Source organism: Amphiura filiformis, chromosome 16 (assembly GCF_039555335.1).
Source record: "Amphiura filiformis chromosome 16, Afil_fr2py, whole genome shotgun sequence".
Taxonomy (NCBI): domain Eukaryota; kingdom Metazoa; phylum Echinodermata; class Ophiuroidea; order Amphilepidida; family Amphiuridae; genus Amphiura; species Amphiura filiformis.
This window is the reverse complement of record NC_092643.1, coordinates 35,490,917-35,513,555: the sequence shown is the minus strand read 5'-3', so window position 1 is coordinate 35,513,555 and position 22,639 is coordinate 35,490,917. Positions and strand designations below refer to the sequence as shown.

Below are 22,639 nucleotides of genomic sequence, written 5' to 3'. Positions count from 1 at the left end.
TTTAGTTATGTTTGGTTTATACGTTAAAATTAAAAATACCCATACAATTCAGTTCCCGATGATACAGTTTTTTCAAGGAGACCCTATATCTGGTTGGCAAATATTTTAAATCAGTCTGCTCCAAAAGTTTTTACTTTGGATGGCAGATATAAACACGACCAGAAGTAAATTGTACTTGTAGTGAAATGAAGCTAAGGGTCTGGTTTGGCAATTATGAAATGCACAAAAACTTGAATAGTAAGAAAAAGTACGTTTGTCCAATATATTAACAAAACTATCAATTTTATATTGCGTTGGTCCTGTATATGGACTACAGCGCGCAGCAGGCTAGCTATAGCGGCACTCACGATCACTCAAGTGGAGAGAGTATAACCATTGACCGCAATGTCGTATACAAGCTTGCTCACAGAGCGAAAAATCAATTACCCCGTCTTTTGTCAGTAGCCTTAGTCAGGTCACTTCGCTAATAATATGCATCTCATAAGGTCCGAATAAAATGACCTTTCGTGGCTGTGGATTCAACCTTCCATGGCGATTTCTACTATGAAGATATCGGGGCGATGTCACTGTGCAGCGCATTAGGCGTCTATTTTCATTGATCATGTTGATAGATATTTGACTCCATGGAACGGATTGAAAATGAGGTAGTTGGTATATTCTTCAACCACATCAGTAATTTAGTTATGTTTGGTTTATACGTTAAAATTAAAAATACCCATACAATTCAGTTCCCGATGATACAGTTTTTTCAAGGAGACCCTATATCTGGTTGGCAAATATTTTAAATCAGTCTGCTCCAAAAGTTTTTACTTTGGATGGCAGATATAAACACGACCAGAAGTAAATTGTACTTGTAGTGAAATGAAGCTAAGGGTCTGGTTTGGCAATTATGAAATGCACAAAAACTTGAATAGTAAGAAAAAGTACGTTTGTCCAATATATTAACAAAAGAGGAATATGATTTAATTTTCAGTACCAACTGTAACCTGTCCGAATCCTCAGTCACCAAACCCCTCATCTCAAGTCAGCATCAACAGTCCAACACTCACAGGGTTTCCCAACAATGCTAACGTTCGACTGACATATAGATACACCAATTTAGATGTCGATCCACAAATAAACGACGAATTATTGGCGTCAATTCCTTCTACGCAATCAACTCATTCATTGAATAATCTGGCATGTGGATCAAATAGAGTTACGATCACTGCAACTGATAATGCTGGTAATACAGCAACCTGCACATTTACGTACTTCAGGCTTTGTGAGTATCTTGCTACTATTATCCCAGCAAACACAAGACGTTTTCGATATCATTCGCAAAAGGTTATAACAGGTTGTCAGAATACGTTTCAATGTTAGGGTATATAAAGGGGTATATAAAGGGTATAAAAACGTTTTCATAACATTCAAAAACATTTATGGATAACCTACTGCAAATATTTTAACATAATGTTATTTTATTTAAGTGTGGACAAAATATTTGGCAAAAAAGTTTGCAAACAATTGTTTACAACAACATTTTGAAAACATTTTAAAAATGATGTTGTAGTGTGTTTTCATACGAAACGTTTTAAAACGTTTTCATGACCTTTATATAATCCGACATTTAATGTTATTAAAACGTTTTTAAATAAACCAAAACCCAAAATATAACTTGTTTAAAAAACCAGTTTTGTGTTTGCTGGAATCATACCCGTATGCAGAGCATGCAGTGTACAGGTGTAAATTCTTCTTCTTCTCCTTCTTCTCAACCTCCTCCTTCATAATGCATTTCCCGATAAGAACTCGTTTGAAAAAAAAAAACCCAAAAAGAAAAAAAACAATCCCAAATACTTTATGTACTTGTTTGTATATTTGAATAGCATAGTAAGTCGCCTTGTCATGAATTTTCAACTATAAGCCACAGCCGACGATATCCCTGCAAATAATTATGTAAAGTACATTCTGACACCAGAAAAATACATCACTCAGTTTTATTGAATTAAGAAAATATTATAATTCTTCAGTTAGACATAATTGGCAATAAAGGTGAAATTAAGTGACGTTTTGGGAAAGGTGGCAAATCAAAATTCTGCAGTTTTGCATGTTTTCATAATATGATATGCGCTACAATCGCAGTCACAAATTCAAAGACCTGGCACAAGTCTAAGTATTCATAATCTTGAGTATAGGCTAAGATATTAATAATCTTACAGATATCCTAAATCAATTAGTTAAAAAAACGTTATATTTGACTTTTATTGCCAATTAGGTCCAAATACCGGATTTCAGATATAGTCGATTTCTAAAACCGCTGAAGTCGTGCAACCATAGTTACCTAGCTGGGGGTTTACAACCCCCACGCTAGGTCCTGTTTTTCTATCCGATTCTTCTTTCTTCTTCTGGCAACAAACTTCAAAATGCTTCTCCTCCTATATGTTACACCCTACAATTACGTAACTTGCACATATGTATCGTCTATATCCAGTGCATATAGGGTGCAAACAGAATTGGGGTCAAAGGTCATTAAGGGGACATTACCGGTATATTTGTTTTTGGTATTGCTAATTGCCAGTCTTTGCTTCTTTTCACTTTGTTTATGTTTCTGTCCTAACAGGCGATGAGTGTATTCATTCAAATCCATGTTTGAACGGAGGAGAGTGTATATCTAATCCTGACAATGGCCGCTTCGTCGAATGCTTGTTCTGCAATACTGGATACCGTGGCTTATATTGTCAAATTTGTACGTTTTTGAATAAAAAATTTATATCAAATTTGGCAATAAATAGAAGTGCAAAAGAATACAAAGATTCAAAAAGTGAAACACCTGTTTTACGTTGTTCAATGACTTGCCCAACAAACCACGTGGTTCGAGCCCCCGATTCGAGCCGTGTGATTTATGACTTTCTGTCGAATTTGAACCAAAAAAAACCACATGTACACCCAACTGTGTATATTGAATCCTATCAGAAAATTCTGTGTGTATTATGTTTAGATTTATTATAAATCATTCATTCCTAATTATAGTGTACGGCAACTCACTTCTAAATTTTAAAGGTTCATTTCGTGATTTACAATCCTCTTTTTAGGGTATGGTTCAATAGATACCAACGAAAACAACTGATTTCCAAAATGACAGTTGATTCGGACATATTAAAGTCATAATTAGATGTATTACAGCGCTCCATCTGGTTGTGGACAGCTGGAAAATACAAACTGAAAGATATCTTTGTCAATCTCCCGAATCTACAAGAAAGTTTTTTTCACACAAACATTATGCCTGGGTTTCTGATGGTCTCAACGTTCTGAGTGAGTCATGGAGTGAGGTTGTAGATCACGAAGTTTCCCTCTAAGTAACCATTATTATGCAATCGCACATACCGCGTTTTGTTCGTAATAACAATGAACTTGTTGTGTTTTCTTTATTGATGTCATTTGTACCCCTCGTACTTTGTTCTATGTTTTAGATGTATGTGAATCCAACTTCTGTGCCAATGGAGCGACATGTATTCCTATTAACTCTTGGGATTACAGTTGTAGATGTCCTTATGGCTACTCTGGCGACTACTGTACTGACCGTAAGCCATGCATGCATGCTCACTAACTCATAATAGCAATGGGCTATTTCTGTTGAAACCCACATACACCCTATAGGAGACATATCTTAATCTCAAATATCGGGGGTTTATATTTTAAATGGAGTCACACATTCAGGTAACGCCCTGGTTGGCGGATTTTAACCTTAAAAGGTCATGTCTTCCATATGCGTATAATGGATCTCAACTCGAATTGCCCCAATTGCATGCTGGCTAACTTTATCTAGTCTATGGTAGTAATTGTAACGTAAACTTGACGTGTTTTAATAACAGGGAGTTAGTGTTTTATTGGGTTTTTTTTATGTCAAAAAGCATTTAAAGCAAAGAAACCAACGATGTTGTTGTCTAACAATCTTCGTTCCTAAATTCTTTAAAAAGTGATCTTCTGCGTTCGGTGCCCATCAATATGGCTGAGAGAGTAATAAACGGCAGTTACCCAAAGATCTCGCTATTATGTGCCAGATCACGATGGCAATATCAAGACTCGTCCCCCTAGGGGCACTCCCATATATTGGTATGCGTCATGTACCCTAGACCCTAGAAAGAACGCTTTGGTAAGAGATAATTTTCTCTCAAAGATGAAACTAGTTGGAATAAATTGGAGCATCAATAAACATATTTTTATGAAATGGGTTGAGACTTTTTACTTCACAATTATTGGTCTATGCTTAATTTTTGTATGGTATATTATTGCCTGGAACAGAAGGGATCGGTGCTAATGGCGAAGTCAATTAGAGTTATATATTTTACCTGCCAAAATGGTCAAATGAGTCATCAAAATAGATGATTCAATAATTTTTTCAGCGGTAACGCTATAAATTCTAGTAATACAACTTATAACTTACATGCTATATCGTTTTCACCCTCATTTCCTCCCGCTGTTTTATTTTTCTTCCCTTGCCCTTTCTATCTATTTCTCCCGCTTTCTCCTCCGCATTCTCCCATTCTCTCCTTAGTCCCACTCTTCATTGATGATAAAACACACCGTATGAGAAGCACTAAGGCCAACGTTTACACGTGTAATCTGATATGACTAATGCTTCAGCAGAAGAGTCATGAATGAAGAACTTTTGTGCAGGGCGTTATCCTCAAACTTCAAGAGTTCAAGATGGATGGGGTTTTCCAGTTGAAATCCATACGATAAAGACATCTATAAGAAAGACATGACCTTACCCAGTGGGCACACCTGACGTTGAAATCACGTTGGAATTTCGACATCGAAATCAATTTCGACGTCGAAATCAGGTTGAAATCACGTTGTATTTGCAAATGGACTTCAACCTGATGGAGTTCAACCTGATTTCAACCTGACTTCAATCTAGAGGTTAGTTGAAATCACGTTGGAATTTCGACATCGAAATCAATTTCGACGTCGAAATCAGGTTGAAATCACGTTGTATTTGCAAATGGACTTCAACCTGATGGAGTTCAACCTGACTTCAACCTAGAGGTTAGTTGAAATCAGGTTGAAATGTCAACGTCGAAATCCTAACCTGTGCCCACTGGGTAATCTCCCACATCTAAAGTGTGGATTTCAAATGGGGTTACCTGGACGAGTGATTCCGTAATATGAAATTCACACTCTTTGTGTTGAAGATGCCAGCAAACACAAAACTTTTTTAAAACGTTTTTTAACAGGTTATATTTTTGGTTTTTGGTTTTGGTAAAAACGTTTTAATAACATTAAAATGTCGGGTTATATAAAGGTCATGAATACGTATTTTAATACGTATAAAAAACGTTATGTATGAAAACACACAACAAAACTATTTTTAAACAGTTTTCAAAATGTTATTGTAAAATATTTTTTGTAACATTTTTGCCAAATATTTTGTTAACACTAAATCAACATTATGTTAGAATATTTGCAGGATGTTATCAAAAATGTTTTTAAATGATATGAAAACGTTTTATACTCTTTATGTACCCTTTATATAACCCGACATTTAAACGTGTTCTGGCAACCTTTTCTAACCTTTGGCGAATGATGTCGAACACGCTGAGATTAAGGTCGTGTATTCCACAAGAGTGTGGATTTCAACAGGAATAGCCCCCATAGTCCCCATTTCATTGAAATGATTTACTTTTATCTTTTTAATTTTTGTGGTGATGTATTTAATTTTCAGAGGATCCATGTCATAGCCATCCATGTCTCAATGGTGGACGATGTATTGGTGATGGTGTAGGATCCTATACGTGTGAATGCTATAATGGATACACCGGGCGGTATTGTGAAACCAGTAAGTGGCATCTAAATGAAGACCTGGGCGCAAGAAGGCCCTGAACTCCACTTGGCCCCTCAACATGTATACACTAAAGTTACGTATAGTTTCTTATGGTTTTATAATGTTTAATACATGTTCCAGGGTGAAAACATCATGAAAGGTTGTGAAAGATTTGTTTTGGCCCCTGAACATGTATAAAACATTACCTAATATATACGAAACTATACGAAACTATACGCAACTTTAGTGTATACATGTTGAGGTGCTAAGTGGACTTACGGTCTTCTTGCGCTCAGTTGTATCAGGATCATAATCACGTTTCGTTTTTGTAGTTTTCGTTGTTCTGATAGTTTGTATAAGATCCTTCCTCTTTCATAGGCGTAGATCCCGGGGGAGGGGGGATAAAACCCCCAATATTTTGCCAAGGGGTGGTCCATACACTCATCCCCCCCCAGTGTTGACGCCTGTATGTGGGTTTCTAACCAAATTAACCTCATATAATTTATTCCACTTTTGATCTATATTTCACCAATTTTGCTCCAATATGGCTAAATTTTTCGAATATTTGTTTGCTCGCTTTTAATTTTATTTTAGGACCCATATGTATAAATAATCCATGTTACAATGGCGGCAGATGTTATCCTGATATATCTACGACTCTCCAATACAGATGTGAATGCGTCGGATCCTACACTGGAACTAGATGTGAAATTAGTACGTAAAATGAAAAAAGAATAATAATCTAATAAAAATCAATCAAATTTTCGCTGACTGAAGAGTACCCCGTCCTGTGGAGGGGATGTTGTTAAACCACCAGTACAGATAGTCTTACCTGTTACATGTGCAAAAGGAGTATATGACGACCTGAGCGCAAGAAGACCGTAAGTCCATTTGGACTTCTTGCGTATAGTTTCGTTTAGTTTTGTAATGTTTTATACTAAATCTTTCACAACTTTTCATGATGTTTTCACCCTGGAACAAGTATTAAACATTATAAAACCCTAAGAAACTATACGTAACTTTAGTGTATACATGACATGTTGAGGGGCCAAGTGGACTTACGGTCTTCTTGCGCTCAGGTCTTCATATGATTAAACAACTGGCTGGTAGTCCCCAGGCAAGAGAGTCCATACTGTATAGAGAGGATAGCTTCGGTACTAATCAGTGATTCTTCTCAACCCAATGTAAACTATATTTTTACCACACTTGTTTTATCAAGAGTAAATATCGTTAGGTCCCTAATACGGAAAAACATTTCCAAGAACCCCCTAACCCTAACCCTAACCCTAACCCCTAACTCTAACCCCTAACCCTAACCCCCTAATGAACCTTGCCTCGGACTATGTGGTTAGTGATATATTGAGGCCCATTATGGTTGCAGAAATAAATTAAGCGTCCCTTACCACAGGAAAAATTACCGTTTAGCAATTAGGGTTAACACAACAAATGCAAATTTTTTTATTCATACAGGATACATTCGTACAGGAATGCAAAACTTATTATGGAAGATGTCGTCTTTAACTTGACATCTCATTTAAAAAAAAAAAATTGGATTTCTGTTTTTGACCTACGAGCAATAAATCGGAGTAGTTATTTATTGTGCCGGGTGTATTAACATAATACGTACATATTTCCTTTCCAAGTAGTGTACAGTATGCACTACAACTGACCGACATTCTTACCATTTCCCCTTGACTTGAAATGTAGGGAGTGGTTGCTACAATAACCCATGCGGAGTTAATGGTATATGTGTAAATGATGGATATGGTGGTTACACTTGTGAATGTATTCGCGGTTACCTAGGACGACATTGTAGTATTGGTAAGTGTTCTTGGAATCGATTGCAGGTTGGTTGCAAGTCCCAGCAAACACAAACGTGTTTACAGAAACCGTTTAATGTCGGGGTATATGAAAGGTATAAAATGTTTGAATAGTGATCAGCCATCATTTATTTTAATTAATGCAAAACATTCTAACATAATGTTTTTTTTTAATGTTTGTCAGTAAATATTTTTTTTAATGTATTCATGATAATAAATAGCCTGACATTAACAAAATAATGAAACGTTTTGACCAAAACCAAAACTCGTTTATAGCACATTTATAACGTTTTCGCTGGGAATTAAGAGCAGACAAGGTATTGTTGGTCGAAGCAATATCTAAATCAATATATTATTGGAAAATGACACTTTGATGTTTTGCAAAAGTTCATTCTAAAAATCATATACTTTGAAAACTTGCTTGATTTATTGTTGTTAATGAGTTATGTACGTTTTACAAAAGTGTTGTTGCCAAAGCTCACTACCATTCGCAAGATGCTGTGAACTACCAAATCGCAATAAGTTTAAAATACATGTAGTTGCTAACCTTAAAGTTACTTCTTCAATGTCACGTGAAATAAGTATAACATGGCAATTTTTTGTGATTGCCTTATTTCTCTCGTGTTCGTTGAGGTTACCGATTGTAATCATAATATTTGGACTTTTGTTATATTTATTAACTTGATAATGTTTATATTTGATCAAACAATGTTCGATGTCACCCTGAAAAACTGTGTTTAGCAATAATGTTAGCAACTATTTTGATAATGTTAGCAACTATTTTAAAAACTGTTGGGATTTGAAATGTAATGTTTAGCTTCTGCTTACAAAGTGTTCCAGTTGAAATCTATAAACTGCTATCATATAAGACTTAATTTCACACTCTCTGTGTAGAAGATTAAGGTCATGTCTTCCATAGTAAGCGTATGGATTTTAACTGCTTCATGCGTTTAATTGTTAAACACAATTTTTGAAGTGTACGTTTGTCTTCAGTGTAAACCGCAAGTTGGGAGTATCGAAAAGTTCCAACTGTTGAGTTGATGTTCTTTGTTTAAAGACACCTGTATTGGCAGTGGTATGTTCTTCGGGGACATAATATGCTGTACTGTGTATACAAAGCTGTCCCCCATTCACCATTCTCAAAGGACATGGAAGCCAATACAGGTTTCTTCAAACAAGGAACATCACCTCAACAGTTGGAACGTCTCGATCCTCCCAACATGCGACTTCACGCTAATGAATATGGAATTATTGACTGTATGCTCATTAAAAGGAAGTTGATCAGCAACGTGTGTTTGTGAAACTTTACAGAACCTGTGTGTGTGAATAACCCATGTATCAATGGTCAGTGTGAAGCAGGTGCAAGTGGTAACCTGAATTGTATATGCAATCCCGGATATACTGGCACCTACTGTGATAGTAAGTATTTGTACTGTTTTACTGTTTTGTCACGATTTAATGTCAGAAAATATTCCGATTTCAGTAAGTGTTGCTGAAATGATCCTGTATAAAGGTATAGAAAAAGATAGATGTTCAAAAATGTTCAACTATTTCAAGATTTTTTGACAACATTGACTGTCGTCTTGAATAGAGTAAAAGGTATTGTTGGGTATTTTAATGTCCGAATGAAACAAAGCTAAAGAGTTGACGTGGTTGAGGAATAAAACAGCTTTTTGAATTTTGCCAATTGACTACTTCGCGCTTGAAATATCGTATAAGAATTTTACGAAAATACCTCACTTTCAATACCTCACTTTCAATCCACGGAATCAAACAAAACTAAATAGTTGATGTGGTTGAGGAATAAACCAACTATTAAATACAAATTTTTAATAGTGTCACTTGACCCGTTCCGAATTTAACAAAAACATCTCATTTTCAATCCGTTCCACAGATACAAATATATCAATCAATGACAAAGACGCTTCATTTGCGCAATGATTGGTTATCCAGAGTCCAGATACAGATCATGGATTGATATTAGATGTAATGTTGCTAAAAACATTTTTTTTAATGAAAAATAAAGTTATAAGGCAATGATTTGTTTGAATATGATTCCTAAATCACAGGATCCACATGTGATAACTACTGTTATAACGGAGGTACATGTGAATTTGATCCGAGTAACGGTCGTACTTGGTGCAGATGCCCTGCAGAGTATCAGGGACCACAGTGCCGCGAAATTGGTAAGTACAGTACTTGATTATATTTCCATGTAAACATTTTTGAATCTATTCTATTAGTTACTAGTCCGACGAGTAGGACCATTTTTTCTTAAGTTACCAGATTATTTAGCTCAGACTTTGATCACTCTCTCACATGGCGCAAGAAAGACCCGTGACAGGGCACAGGGGTGGTTAGTGGATTTTTGTGGTTAATTTTTCCTGAGCGATCAGAGTCAGAGTATAGTTGGTGACTAAGAAAAAACAGGTCCTACTCGTCGGACTATTGGTTACAAGCAGCTGTCTTTTACCTTTTAGGAGCGGACTGATTCAAAATATCGCCCTCTCGTGTTGCAAAATATCGCCCTCTCGTGGCTCAAATAATAACAAACGGGAACATCCCGTTTGTCCGAATGTACATTAGTCCGAAAATGGTTTAGAGTAAGGATCAGAGTCAAGGTTATGTTTAGGAATATGATTATGTTTAGGGTTAGGGTTAGGATTAGGGCCTAGCTTAAGCTAGGCCAATAAGTTCTACCTCCTCTGGTTGAAAATAAACTCCTTTATGAACTCCAATCTGGCTTCAGAGGATCATACTCAACTGACACTTGCCTCATTCACCTTCAAGATCATATCAGAAAGAAAACTGCTGCTGGCTTCTATAACTGGGATGGTTTTATTAGATATCCAGAAGGCATTTGACAGTGTTGACCATAAAATCTTGTGTAAGAAACTGTCTGCCATGGGTGTTAAGTCCACAGCCTGGTTTGAATCTTATCTTTTTGATCGTAAACAAATTGTTCAAATTGATGGAGTTGAGTCTGATCCTCTTGTCATAACATACGGAGTTCCGCAAGGCTGTATTTTAGGTCCTCTTTTATTCCTATGCTATGTTAATGACATGTCCACTTCTATTAATTGCTTAGTGCTAGTGATAGTGCTTTGATATATTCCGACAAAGATCCAGCGAGAATCAGTCATGTTCTTCGTGATAACTTGGAGAGCTGCAATAAATAGCTTATAGAAAATAATCTCTCTCTGCACACAGGCAAAACTGAACTGATTCTCTTTGGATCGAAGCGTAAGGTCAATAATGTTTCTGATTTTTCTATCATCCTTATAAACAATGGTCAAATAATTAAGTCTTGGTCTAGAACTTAATCAGTTTCTTGATGGTGAGGAAATTGCAACCAAAATTGTGAAACAAGTTAACTCTCGTTTGAAATTCCTCTAAAGACAAGCAAATTTTTTAAATCAAAAAGTGAAGAAAAATGGTCTGCACAGCTCTTGTTTTGTGCCTGTTTGATTATTCTATTTCCTCCTGGTATTTCGCCATTTCGAAATATCATTCGATCAGATTGCAGCGTGCTCAGAACAAAGTTATCAGATTTATTCTGGGCAAAGATCACATGTATCATATTAACAAAGCTGACTTTCAGAATTTAGGCATTTCAAATATCAGGACAAGGTCTGAGCAGCTCCGTTTGAACCATGTTTTTAATATTTTTCATGATGTCTGCCCAAGCTATATGAAAGAAAACTTTGTCAAATTATCTAATCTTCATCGTTATAACACTAGGGGTAGCGATTTTAGCAAGTTCCAAAAATTAAAACGGCAGATTCTGCTTCCTTTTTTTACAATGCAATCCATAATTGGAACAAACTTCCCGATGATGTAAAATTGTGCAATACAAAATCAATGTTTAAAAAATATGTCAAAATTATCCTTTTAGACCACATGGTTATATAGTTTTTAATATTGTAATTTAGGTGTTTCATGTTTTAAATAGTTGTAATATATATATTTTCATTGTTTATTGTGTATTTTTAAGGACCCCTTTGGAAATAAGTCGCTGACTTTAAGGGACATCCTTGGCATATTATCATGTCAATATTTTATGTTTTAATTTGTATTTTATAAGAATTGTGTTTTTGTATGTTTTGTTCAATATGTTTTTGACTCTTATGATGATATGCTAAATAAACTCAAATCAAGTCAAACTCTCTAATAACTTTTGTTAGATAGCTTCTTCAATTCAGCATAAAATACATTGGAATTTCATATACAGATGAGAGCAAATGTATATTGATACCATTTCCAGATTTTTGTAGATGATCTTTCAGAGCATGATGATTTGCTAGTCAGAAGTTTCCTTGGTGTTTCATAACCCAGTGCCATTTCTATAGCAGGTTTAAAATGCTTCAAGTTATGCATATTTTTCTAATACAGACAATTTCTAACACGAAATTTTAGTACAGTTTTAATTTGCTCTTATCGATTTGTATCTTCATTTTAAAAATTTCATTATCATTTAATTTTTTCAAGAAAAATGTCACGCCGCCAGCCTTTTGGGGGGTCCCAACCTGTGACACATGGCCATAATACCAAAGATCCTAAAAGTAAATTTATTTTTAGCATCTTTGATAATACTAACGAACGACTTCTGGTTATCCGGATTTCGGCAAATCCAAAACAAGTTATCTATTTCCCACTAGTTGGATTAATTTATTCCTGATTTTGGAACATGATTTGTCATGCATGGCAATGTGGAGGACTAGCTGATTGGTTGAATGTAAAAGTTTTGCAGACAACACGCGCATAGATTCAAATATATATTTGTAATTCAAATTTTATATAGGTATATTATTATAGTATATCAATTGCATTTCTTCCTTCAGCCTCGTTCCGATTGTGTGATATTAATATTTGCTTGAATGGCGGCACATGCTGGGAAGAACCCATTTTGGGTCCTGTTTGCACATGTGTGGACACATATGGTGGCGATTTATGTGAGACCAGTAAGTACTGTCGTTTGATGTAATTAGTTGTTACAATATTTGAATATATCGCACTCTACTAGTATGTTCACGTGGAACCTCTGCATGAACCATGGATGTCAAGGACCAGGGATAAAGACTTGGATCGTAATTATGTAAAATATTCATACTATACTGTGCACTCGCACCTGTAAGATTAGTATCTTTGAAAAGAGCGGTATTCAATCTGTGATTACAGACATACACATGTGATAAGTGTAACCTGCTTGTAGTGCAGGACAATATATTCAAAAATTGTTTTTATCTATTACTATGGTACTTAATCCTGTTACATCATCACGCTTATAGCGAATTGTGTTAAACGTATTATCTACTCGTCCGTGACAAACTTAGACTGCCTCGCAGCCTGACTTTTCCATCTCAATCTCAATCTATATCAATGTTCTCTAATTTGCGGCGTCCCCTGCAATTTAGAGAAAGAAAATAGAATGATGATGGCGGAACATCCATTCCAGCGCCAGCTTCCCGCAGAGAACCACAAAATACGAGTGAGAAATCAGAGTGGCGCGATATGTAGCGCGTTCTAGAACCAAGAAATACGAGAGAGAAATAATTTTATAATGAGTTTGTCGATGACACCATTTTACAGATTTTTCAAATCTTCATTGTTCAAAAGCTTGTCATGAATTATTCAACATTCTCGAACTTAAAGCATCATACAAACGAGCAAATCTCACGTCGAACTTGCCAATTTTAAGCATTTTTAACAGACTGATTTCTCACTCAGATTTCACGGTTCTCAGCGGGGACTTGGATGGTTATAGCGCCATCATTATTTTATTTTATTCTCTCATTCGCAGGGGACGCCGCAATGAATAATTCGTAACGAATTTTATTTAGAAACTTTCAGATTGAGATTGAGAGGGGGAAAAAGACCGGGGAAGAAGACCGGGGAAGAAGATAAAAGCATATATGGTTTATGACAAACTTAGCTTTACTTGAAACTCCGGTCCTATTCAAATCTCCTTCTGTAAAATAAACTCCTTGCCAAACAAGCAGTACTTTACGGGAAAATCAAAGTGCGCGTATAACTACCATTCAACTTGAACTCTGTAAATCCTGAACGACTAATATAAAATAATAAATAAAGATTTTACAGTATAATATTTGTTTCTCTTTGTTTCTAGGAATCATTAGCTGTGCTCAACGTGTTTGTGTGTATGGACAGTGCATAGAAGCTGACTTTGCCAGAGGAAAAACATCACGTTGCCGATGTAATTCTGGATGGCAGGGTGACCAATGTGGTGACAGTACAAGTAAGTTTTCTATATTTACCTGGCACTACAGGCTGAGTCAAAAAGAAGTAAACTCGTGTTTGAGAAGCTGTAACTAGAGATATGTAAGGAATCTGCTATTCATGAAAATATCATTGGAAAGAGCAAACTCTACACGTCTAAATAAAAAAGAGTTGTTGCAATTGCTTACAGCAAACTGAAGTTATACTCATTTGAGGACAACCACCCATTTTTGTAGCAGCACACGGCTGTTTGATTTTCATCCATTTTAATTTCGACAAATCAGCAAAGTGCTAACAGTATTATTGTTGAAATGACAACTTTTGCTTTTAATTAATATTCAACAAAATCCATGACGGTACTATAGTTTGTAGGGATACCAATTCAAGTCTTTACGAACAATCCGGCAGAAGCCTGATTTAATTGGGGAATGTTGGGTAAGTGCTTGCGTCTTGAGCTGATCTTTGGGTCTTGCTGTAACGCATGTCTAACTCTAGCAATGTTCACTTGTGATCTAGCAGTTTGTGGTCTGGGTGTCTGTTCCTTAGTGTCCCATGCACATTGAGCTTGTTCACATTCGTATATACTGCTCCCTTACATGGAATTCGATTAGCTGTGGGAAATATGAGACAAAAAAGATGCTGAACTTCAGTGGGACTCTTATTTTCATGATACTTCGTCGACAGAAACGTGCGCTCCCGTGCGGTAAATTGCGGCGCCATGTTGTCATTTGGCCCGTTTCATTATAATGTAGTGCAATTTCAAAATCAAATTCAAATTCAAATTAAAGAAGAACCCTTATGTAAAATTTATTGATCAAAACCACACCTGCCAAGTAACTTTATTTGCATTTAAATATCGCGCCTTTACCAATCATCAATATTAGAGGTACTTGGGAAGTGAAACCGTGTGCAGCTACAAAAATGGGTGGATTATTCAAATGAGTATAATTTGAGTTTGGTTTAAGGGATGGGTATGAACGTTTGGACAGTATTTATTGTGGGACATTAGAGCACATCAGACATATCGAATTGCATTCTGAATACGAAGAATGGCCTTCTGATATCAAATAATTTTGATTTTTTTTGAAATTCGCAATGTAATACACATTTTATGGCAAATGATTAAAAATTGATATTTTGATATTTAACAGTACTCGAAGTAAACTTTATAAATCTGATGATTTATACTTAAAGTGTATGTAGGTGGGATGAAAAGCCGACGATCAATTGAAAATTTTGACCTTTCGTATTGAAGTTATGGATTTTTTTCCCAAAACACAAAAAAATGAGGTCTTTTGGGGAAAAAAATCCATATCTTCAATATGAAAGATCAACATTTTCAATTTCCTCCCAGCTGAGGACTGTTATATATCAAAAATGTGAAAAATATCAAATTTTAATAATTTGTCATAAAATTTGTATTATCTCGTGAATTTCAAAACATTAAAATTATTTGATATCAGAAAGACATTCTTCGTATTCCGAATGCAATTCGATATGTCTGATGTGTTCTCATGTCCCACAAAAAATACTGTCAAAACGCTCAAAACGCTATTTCCAGATCCCTTAAACAATTGCAACAATTCTTTTTTTTTATTTAGACGTGTAGAATGTGCTCTTTTCAATGTTATTTTCATTTTGAGCAGATTCCTTTACAGATCTCTAGTTACAGCCTATCAAACATGAGTTTGCTTCTTTTTGACATTTAAAAGAAAACAATACGTTTCAAGTGCGTTTTACGAAATTAAGTTGGATATTATTATTATAGCCCTATACCATACACTTATGCTCATGGTGCTTTAAAAGGGCATTTCGTGATCCACAGCCTCATCCCCCCACTTTTCTCAAAAAAAGTTGAGATTTTTATATCACTGGAAACCTATGGCTACATAATGTTTATATACAAAATATTTCTTGCAGATTATTTCGTTTAGCAAAGATATCGTGAAATTTGAATTTCGTTCTGGTGCACCAGAACGAAATTACAACAAATTGTCTATGGAGCAGTGTAATACATATAATCATTCATAATTCGCAAACGCAAAATCGGAAACAACTGAAATTTTGGGAATAAGCTTTTTTTCGTGGATATCTACTGAAAAATGTCATAAAAAGAGGATGCTAGGATCACGAAATACTCCTTTAATGCTTCTATCACAAATGTTTATAAAACCATAGATTATCTAAATGATAAAACTTGTCATTTCAAGTATTGAGTGCTTCTCTAACATTAACAGTTTTCAGGAGGTTGTCGAGTTTCCCTAAAACGCTAGTCCAACGCATGTGAAAAAAGCAAATAACCAACTACTATTTGGCATTATTTGGCACAATTTCCATGCTGTATTAGCATTTATTCGGTTAGAATTTCCCCCGGAAAACTGACCACCGTTACTTTGTGAGAATATGACCACTCGGCATTAATCGTTTTTATTATGCACAATTAGGAGTAAAAGGTATTCATACAGAGCATGATGAGATTCTTTTTCTTTATTCCCAGGCTTTCAAAACTCTTGCTCGCCTCGTAATCCATGCCTGAACGGCGGCAACTGCCAACTCATCTCACAATATAGTACCAGTTTCAAGTGTAACTGTCGAGTGGGTTACACAGGGGACTTATGTGATGAACCAAGTAAGTAATACTCTGTATATACAGTAAGCCAGAAAAATAAGGTACCAGTTATGTTCATCCCCTGTATATTTTCAACAAAGACAGATATGTCATAATTGGAACCAGCAGCCAATAGCTGCATCTTTTAGCTCGAATTTAAGACCTCATTCGTTGGAATTTTTCAAGAAATAAAGACACAACGATCCAAAAACCCAAGGAAGATGTCAATTTAAAAGTTGCAGTTTATTACATTGCATGGCCTATTGATTTGTACACAGAGGGTTCGTGAACAAGGGAACTTGCGCCGTGCTTCCATTAATTAGCACGTTAAATCTAGCGTCGTGCTTTCATTGATTAGAACACAAAAGTGGAACTTTTGATTTCGTTTCTTCATTAGGTTTTAGATCACTGTTTCTTTAATTCTCAACCAATTTCAAGAGCTGTAGAGTACAGGCATGACAGGTATTGGCTACTTGTTTTAATTTTGACATATTTGTCTTTATTTGGGATATACAGGGGTGAACACAACTGGTACCTTAATTCTTTGGCTTACTGTATACCTTAATGATAATGATGATGATGGTTATATTAATAATAAGTATTATTAATAATAGTAATACATGAAAATGTTGTATCATTATCGTCATAAGGTGTATTCATCATCATAATTCATCATCTCATTACAAAAGAAAGACCTTACGCAGTCTATTGTTATCAATATAATTGACTATTCCAATTTGTTATACAATACACATAAATTGTTATTCTCAATTTCTTTTCAGCTAAAATCGTCAAATCAACAGCTGAGTCCGCCATGGCTTCACTTTGCACCACCGTAATTGCCTTAGGTTTATGTCTTATTTTTAGAAGATTGTAAAACATTACGATTCGTGATTCTTAGCACAGACAAAAGTTTGTAAAAGGGCATTAATGTGAAAGACAAATGAGAAAAAGTTAAGTTTATATTTTAAAATGATTGTTTCCAGGAGCTTTTCGCCGGTATTTTCAGAGGTCTGTTATGTATATAAATTGTAACTGATAAAGTCGACTACTTTAACTTTAAAGGCTCTACCTGTGATTCCCAAAATCAGTAAATCAAAAACAGATCACAAAAATCAGATTTTTGCATTTTTGCAAAGAGATTGCATATGCTAATACCCTGCTTGTGACAAGACCGAACACGGGAGTATTCAATTTATTTAAATGAAGCGCCTTAAGTCAGGTGGGTGATAACGAACTGTACATCTACGGCATCATAAGGATAAAATATCACATTTTTGTTTTTGCTTGGGCAGTTTGTCCGTTCGGACTGGTTCGGACACTTAGCTTATCTCCTAGTTTCAAATGAAATAAATACTTTATGACAATTTTATTGACTTGTCCTTCACTTTAAAGTTATTTGTAACACTTTTGCTGGAATCACTGATATAACCTAAATTTAAAGTGATTAAAACCCGAATGTAGTTAGATTAGGACTAGGGTTATAAAGCTATAATGATATGAAGTAATAATAGAAATAAAAGAATTAAGGTACCCGTTATTTTAACCCCTGTATAATTATATAAATACCCAGCAAACACAAAACGTTTTCGACATCATTCGCAAAAGGTTATAAAAGGTTGTCAGAAAACGTTTAAATGTCGGGTTATATAAAGGGTACATTAATGGTATAAAACGTTTTCATAACATTAAATAACATTTGTTGGTAATTTACTGCACAGCAAACACAAATGTTTTACAGAAAACATTTAAATGTTGGTTATATAAAGGTTATTAGCTGCTTCTATTAATTTTGAAATATGTGATGCGATCAAACAAAAATCAGTCGGGACTCGGAAATAATAATTATTCAATTTCTTATTGAAGTAAAACCCATTCAAATTAAACAACCAGTTCCAAAGATATGAGCAATTAAATAGTTTCCAAAACAACAGGAAACAAAAGGAAATGTTTCCTTTGTTTAGGCTATATCTCAAGATCAATATTTCCGAGTTTCTACTGATTTTGCTTGATCGCATCACATTATTTTATTTTGCTTTCTGTACATAACAGGGAGGTAAATAAGGATAATTTACTGGGTGGGCAATTTAATTTTTTTTTGCTCTCAAATCAGGGAACATAATTTACTGGGTGGGCAGTTCTAAAATGAGGACATGTTTTTGCGAAGAAATCGGCTTAAATGTACAAATTTAACCTCCCCCATAATATGGACCTTAGGAAAATGGCCTTTTGTGATAGTTCCCAAACTTGGAAAAAGAAAAAATGATGGGAAGGGAAATGTTTTTATTTGGTACGGTAGTGAAATAAAATTTTGAACAGTTACTTTGTAACATCTAACCAATATCACACATATTATAGTCACAGATTAGAGACGGTATATGCTAATTAGTATCTGATTTGCTAAATGTGTTGAAATTATTTGATACAAAATTATGAACATCTGTTTGCTTTTAATTTAAAAACATGAACTAAATTGATTTTTATTTACTTATTTACATATGCTTATTACTGAAATATAAAGGATTGCATACCCAGTGTTTTGCCAAGTAGGCATATTAATATTTTTAATGTTTACAAGTATTTCCTGGCATGTGATATTGGTTTTCCCATTTTTTTTTAATGAATTTATTGGTACTATCATTTTAGGCAGTAATGGCCGACCTTGAAGTTTTTCGACCTATTTCCCAACAATAATATTTTGTATTATTTTGTATTTTGTATTATTTTGTATTTAAGTAATGGTTACAATGTTGCACAAAATGATAGAGAACCAGGTTGAATCACAGTTGAAAGGAGAAAAAAACAAAAAACAAAAAAAAAACCAAAAAAAAAACCATTATGTATTCTAGGCACTTCTTGAAATGAGAAATGTATTATCTCGATTGATTTCAAATCATGTCTCAAAACTAAACCCACACCAATAAAGACTTCAAATTATGAGCTCAGAGAATTTTTCAGGTTTTGTGTGGAAATTGCACAAAATATTTGTTTTTTTGTTGTTAAAATTTTAGCTTCTTATACCATTGTTTTCTGTGCGATATTTATTTCTGTATCAAAGTTCAACGTAACTAAATAAATTGGCACATGTTAAGAAAAGATACATCACTTTCAAATAACAGCAGTTATTTAAAGAGATATCATCATGGTTCTAGTTTATATGGTGCAAATAATTTACTGGGTGGGCATTTTTGGGCAGTGGGCAAGTTGAATTTACTGGGTGGGCAAAATAATTTACTTGGTGGGCAAATGCCCACCTAGTTGACCTGTTATTTACCTCCCTGGTACATAACAGATTGAAACTTATCATAATTGCTTCTAGTTCTATATTTCCCTCTCATGATATTTAGCCTATATATAGATTTTAATGCATCAAGTACATTTAGTTCTATGATTTGTAGCATTGTAAAGATTTACCAACGTAATGGGTCGATTGGGAGTTAATTCAAATTATTTTGAATAGGATTTTTGATAAGATTTTTGTATCTAACCTATATTGTAAACAGACAATCTTAAATTATCTTTCGCCAACTATGTATATATAGATTTTCAATTGACTCCTGACTCAATTCTAAAATGTATGTTAAAAATTATTGTAAATATCTGGTAATTAAAATTACATCATCACAGGACTAAAATGTAAGCATTTAGAAAAGATAAATTTTACGGCGTGCAAGCAATAATTCTACGGATCACTGGTCCGACAAAACAGTTCGCCAGTCAGGAAAAACGTTTCGCCATTCTGAAATATAAAAAAGGGCTCGCTAGTTCGAATGTTATATATGGAAGGGTCAGGGTTGGTATTAAAGTGTTCGGGTCATAGTAAGGTTTAGGGTTAGCGTACTAGCGCACATCCAGACTAGCATATGTAGACCACTAAAACAGTACTATGTAAATAAAAATTATATGATCTGCTCCTACGAAATCAGCATAAAGTCGCAAGTTAGGAGTATCGAAATGTTCCAACTGTTGAGTTGATGTTCTTTGCTTGAAAACACCTGTATTGGCAGTAGTATGTCCTTTGCGAATGGGGAAATAATATGCTGTACTCCGTATTCAAAGTTCTCCCCGTTCACCATTCATTATAAAGGACATACCACTGCCAATACAGGTGTCTTCAAACAAAGAACATTAACTCAACAATTGGAGCGTCTCGATACTTCCAACCTGCGACTTTATATCCTTTCGTGGTCACATATTATTTTCGTGTCGGTAGATGCATTTTTACATTTCTTCTACCTCAGTTGTGTTTTCATTCTGTGTTGTTATCTTGTTGAATCTTGTACTTAATATTCATTTAACCGTCAGCTGGGTTTTCATACACGTAGATGTGACAATAAAATGGTGTTAATTTTTAAAATATTTGTAACGTTTATTTATCACTCTTTATACCGTCTCATGTTTTTTGTTTCCATGGTCGGAGTGCAAAAGAAACTAGAGATAATTTGCGCTCACAGAGCGCAGACAATCGCAAGGCATGTAACCCTTTAATGCCGTTTGACCTGACCTTTGACCTTAATGTTTCCAGGGTCACGAGGTTTGTTGTCACTGAAATTAAGCCCCCATAGCCCTTACAGACAATGAAATTATGGTATAAGATTTGACCCCAGATAACCTTTGACCTGACCCCTGCAAAGTGTTCCAACATATTCCCCCTGGTTATTAAGTTTGTTGTCACCGAGTTTGAGCCTCGTACCCCTTACAGATGTCCAAAAAATGCATTTCTAACATTTGACCTTTGACCTGACCCCTGCAAAATGTTCCCCTGGTCATTAGATTTGTTGTCACTGAGTTTGAGCCCCATACACTTTACAGATGTCCAGAAAAGGAAATTATAAGATTTGACCCCAGATAACCTTTGACCTGACCCCTGCAAAGTGTTCCAAAATATTCCCCTGGTCATTAAGTTTGTTGTCACAGAGTTTGAGTCCCGTACCCATTACAGATGTACAGAAAATGCATTTCTTAAATTTGACCTCTGCATGACCTTTGACCTGACCCCTGTAAAATGTTCCACTGGTCATGAGATTTGTTGTCACTGAGTTTGAAGCCCATACCCCTTACGGATGTTGAGATAATGCATTTGTAAGATTTTACCCCCTTAATGACCTTTGACCCCAATTCTTTGTACAACTTTTACACACTAGCTAAAGGCGATGCAGGTATGCAAGCGACGACATTGTGTTATGTAATTTGTGGAAGAAGAAGCATTTTTAGTGAAAATCGCATTTTGGCCATAATGACCTTTGGATGACCTTTGACCCCGAGTTGGTTATGCCACATTTGTGCCCCCACCCAATGGTCCTTGTGACCAAATATGGTTACATTGGCTTAAAGCATATGGCTACGATGGCTCGTTAAAAGTTTGACAGAAGAAAGAAAGAAAGAAGAACTGACCAAAAACAGAACACTCGCAAATTGGAAATTTGCGATTGTAAAAATATTAAAAGGGTAAAAACACGAATTGCTTCAAATCCTTGGGTGTCTTTAGTAATAGTTAGTATTAGTTTCTGTCTTTACTTCCCAGAATCTAAATAGGTCATTCAAGCAATAGGCATGTATGGCTGTTGTAACCAAAACCAGGAAATATCACAACCAAAAAATATTACCATTTAGCTATTAAAGACATTAAGCAATTAGTGATATTTGGTCACTCCTTTCCTTGTGGTATGATGGTACAATAGGGAGAGAAACTACAAGGTACCCGGTACTCTCATCCGGTAGAGTCAAAACTTAGAGAACATAGAAATATTATTGGATCCTTTTAGGATATTTAGCATTGCAACAATCAATAACGGTTAACATGGTGGTCAAGTGATAAGCGAGTACAGTGCGAACAATGTTTTTACTGCATTATTGTCAGTTTACTAGGTAAGAACATTGGGTTACAAAAGTGGTTACACAAAGAAGAAGCAACATTTCACTGCCTTTTTTTTATTTTACTCATATAGTCCAACCGTGTCCGTCTCATATCACATGTAGTGATACTCTCACCATCTGACAAACAAAGGCGTAAGAACTCACACCACCAACTACCTAAAATCAACATAAAAAAACTACATGGAAATTGGCATAAATGTGGCAAAATTTGGATTTCATGCGATAATCTTCCTTTCAGAATAAAACAGCAGAGAAGGATAGACAGAAATGATCATGCTTTATTTTTCTGTAATC

At 35.2% G+C, this 22,639-nt stretch overlaps 1 protein-coding gene across 1 annotated transcript in view; it reads left to right on the top strand.

The window, feature by feature from the left end:
- Nucleotides 1-20,809, top strand: part of LOC140135930 (uncharacterized) — an 89,596-nt gene extending 68,787 nt beyond the window's left edge. Inside the window, exons 23-24 of the mRNA XM_072157607.1 lie at nucleotides 16,358-16,489; nucleotides 17,251-20,809. Of these exons, the coding sequence (XP_072013708.1) occupies nucleotides 16,358-16,489; nucleotides 17,251-17,345 (227 nt within the window). The 3' untranslated portion in view covers nucleotides 17,346-20,809. The remainder of the gene's footprint in view (nucleotides 1-16,357; nucleotides 16,490-17,250) is intronic.
- The last annotated feature ends 1,830 nt before the right edge of the window (nucleotides 20,810-22,639 follow it).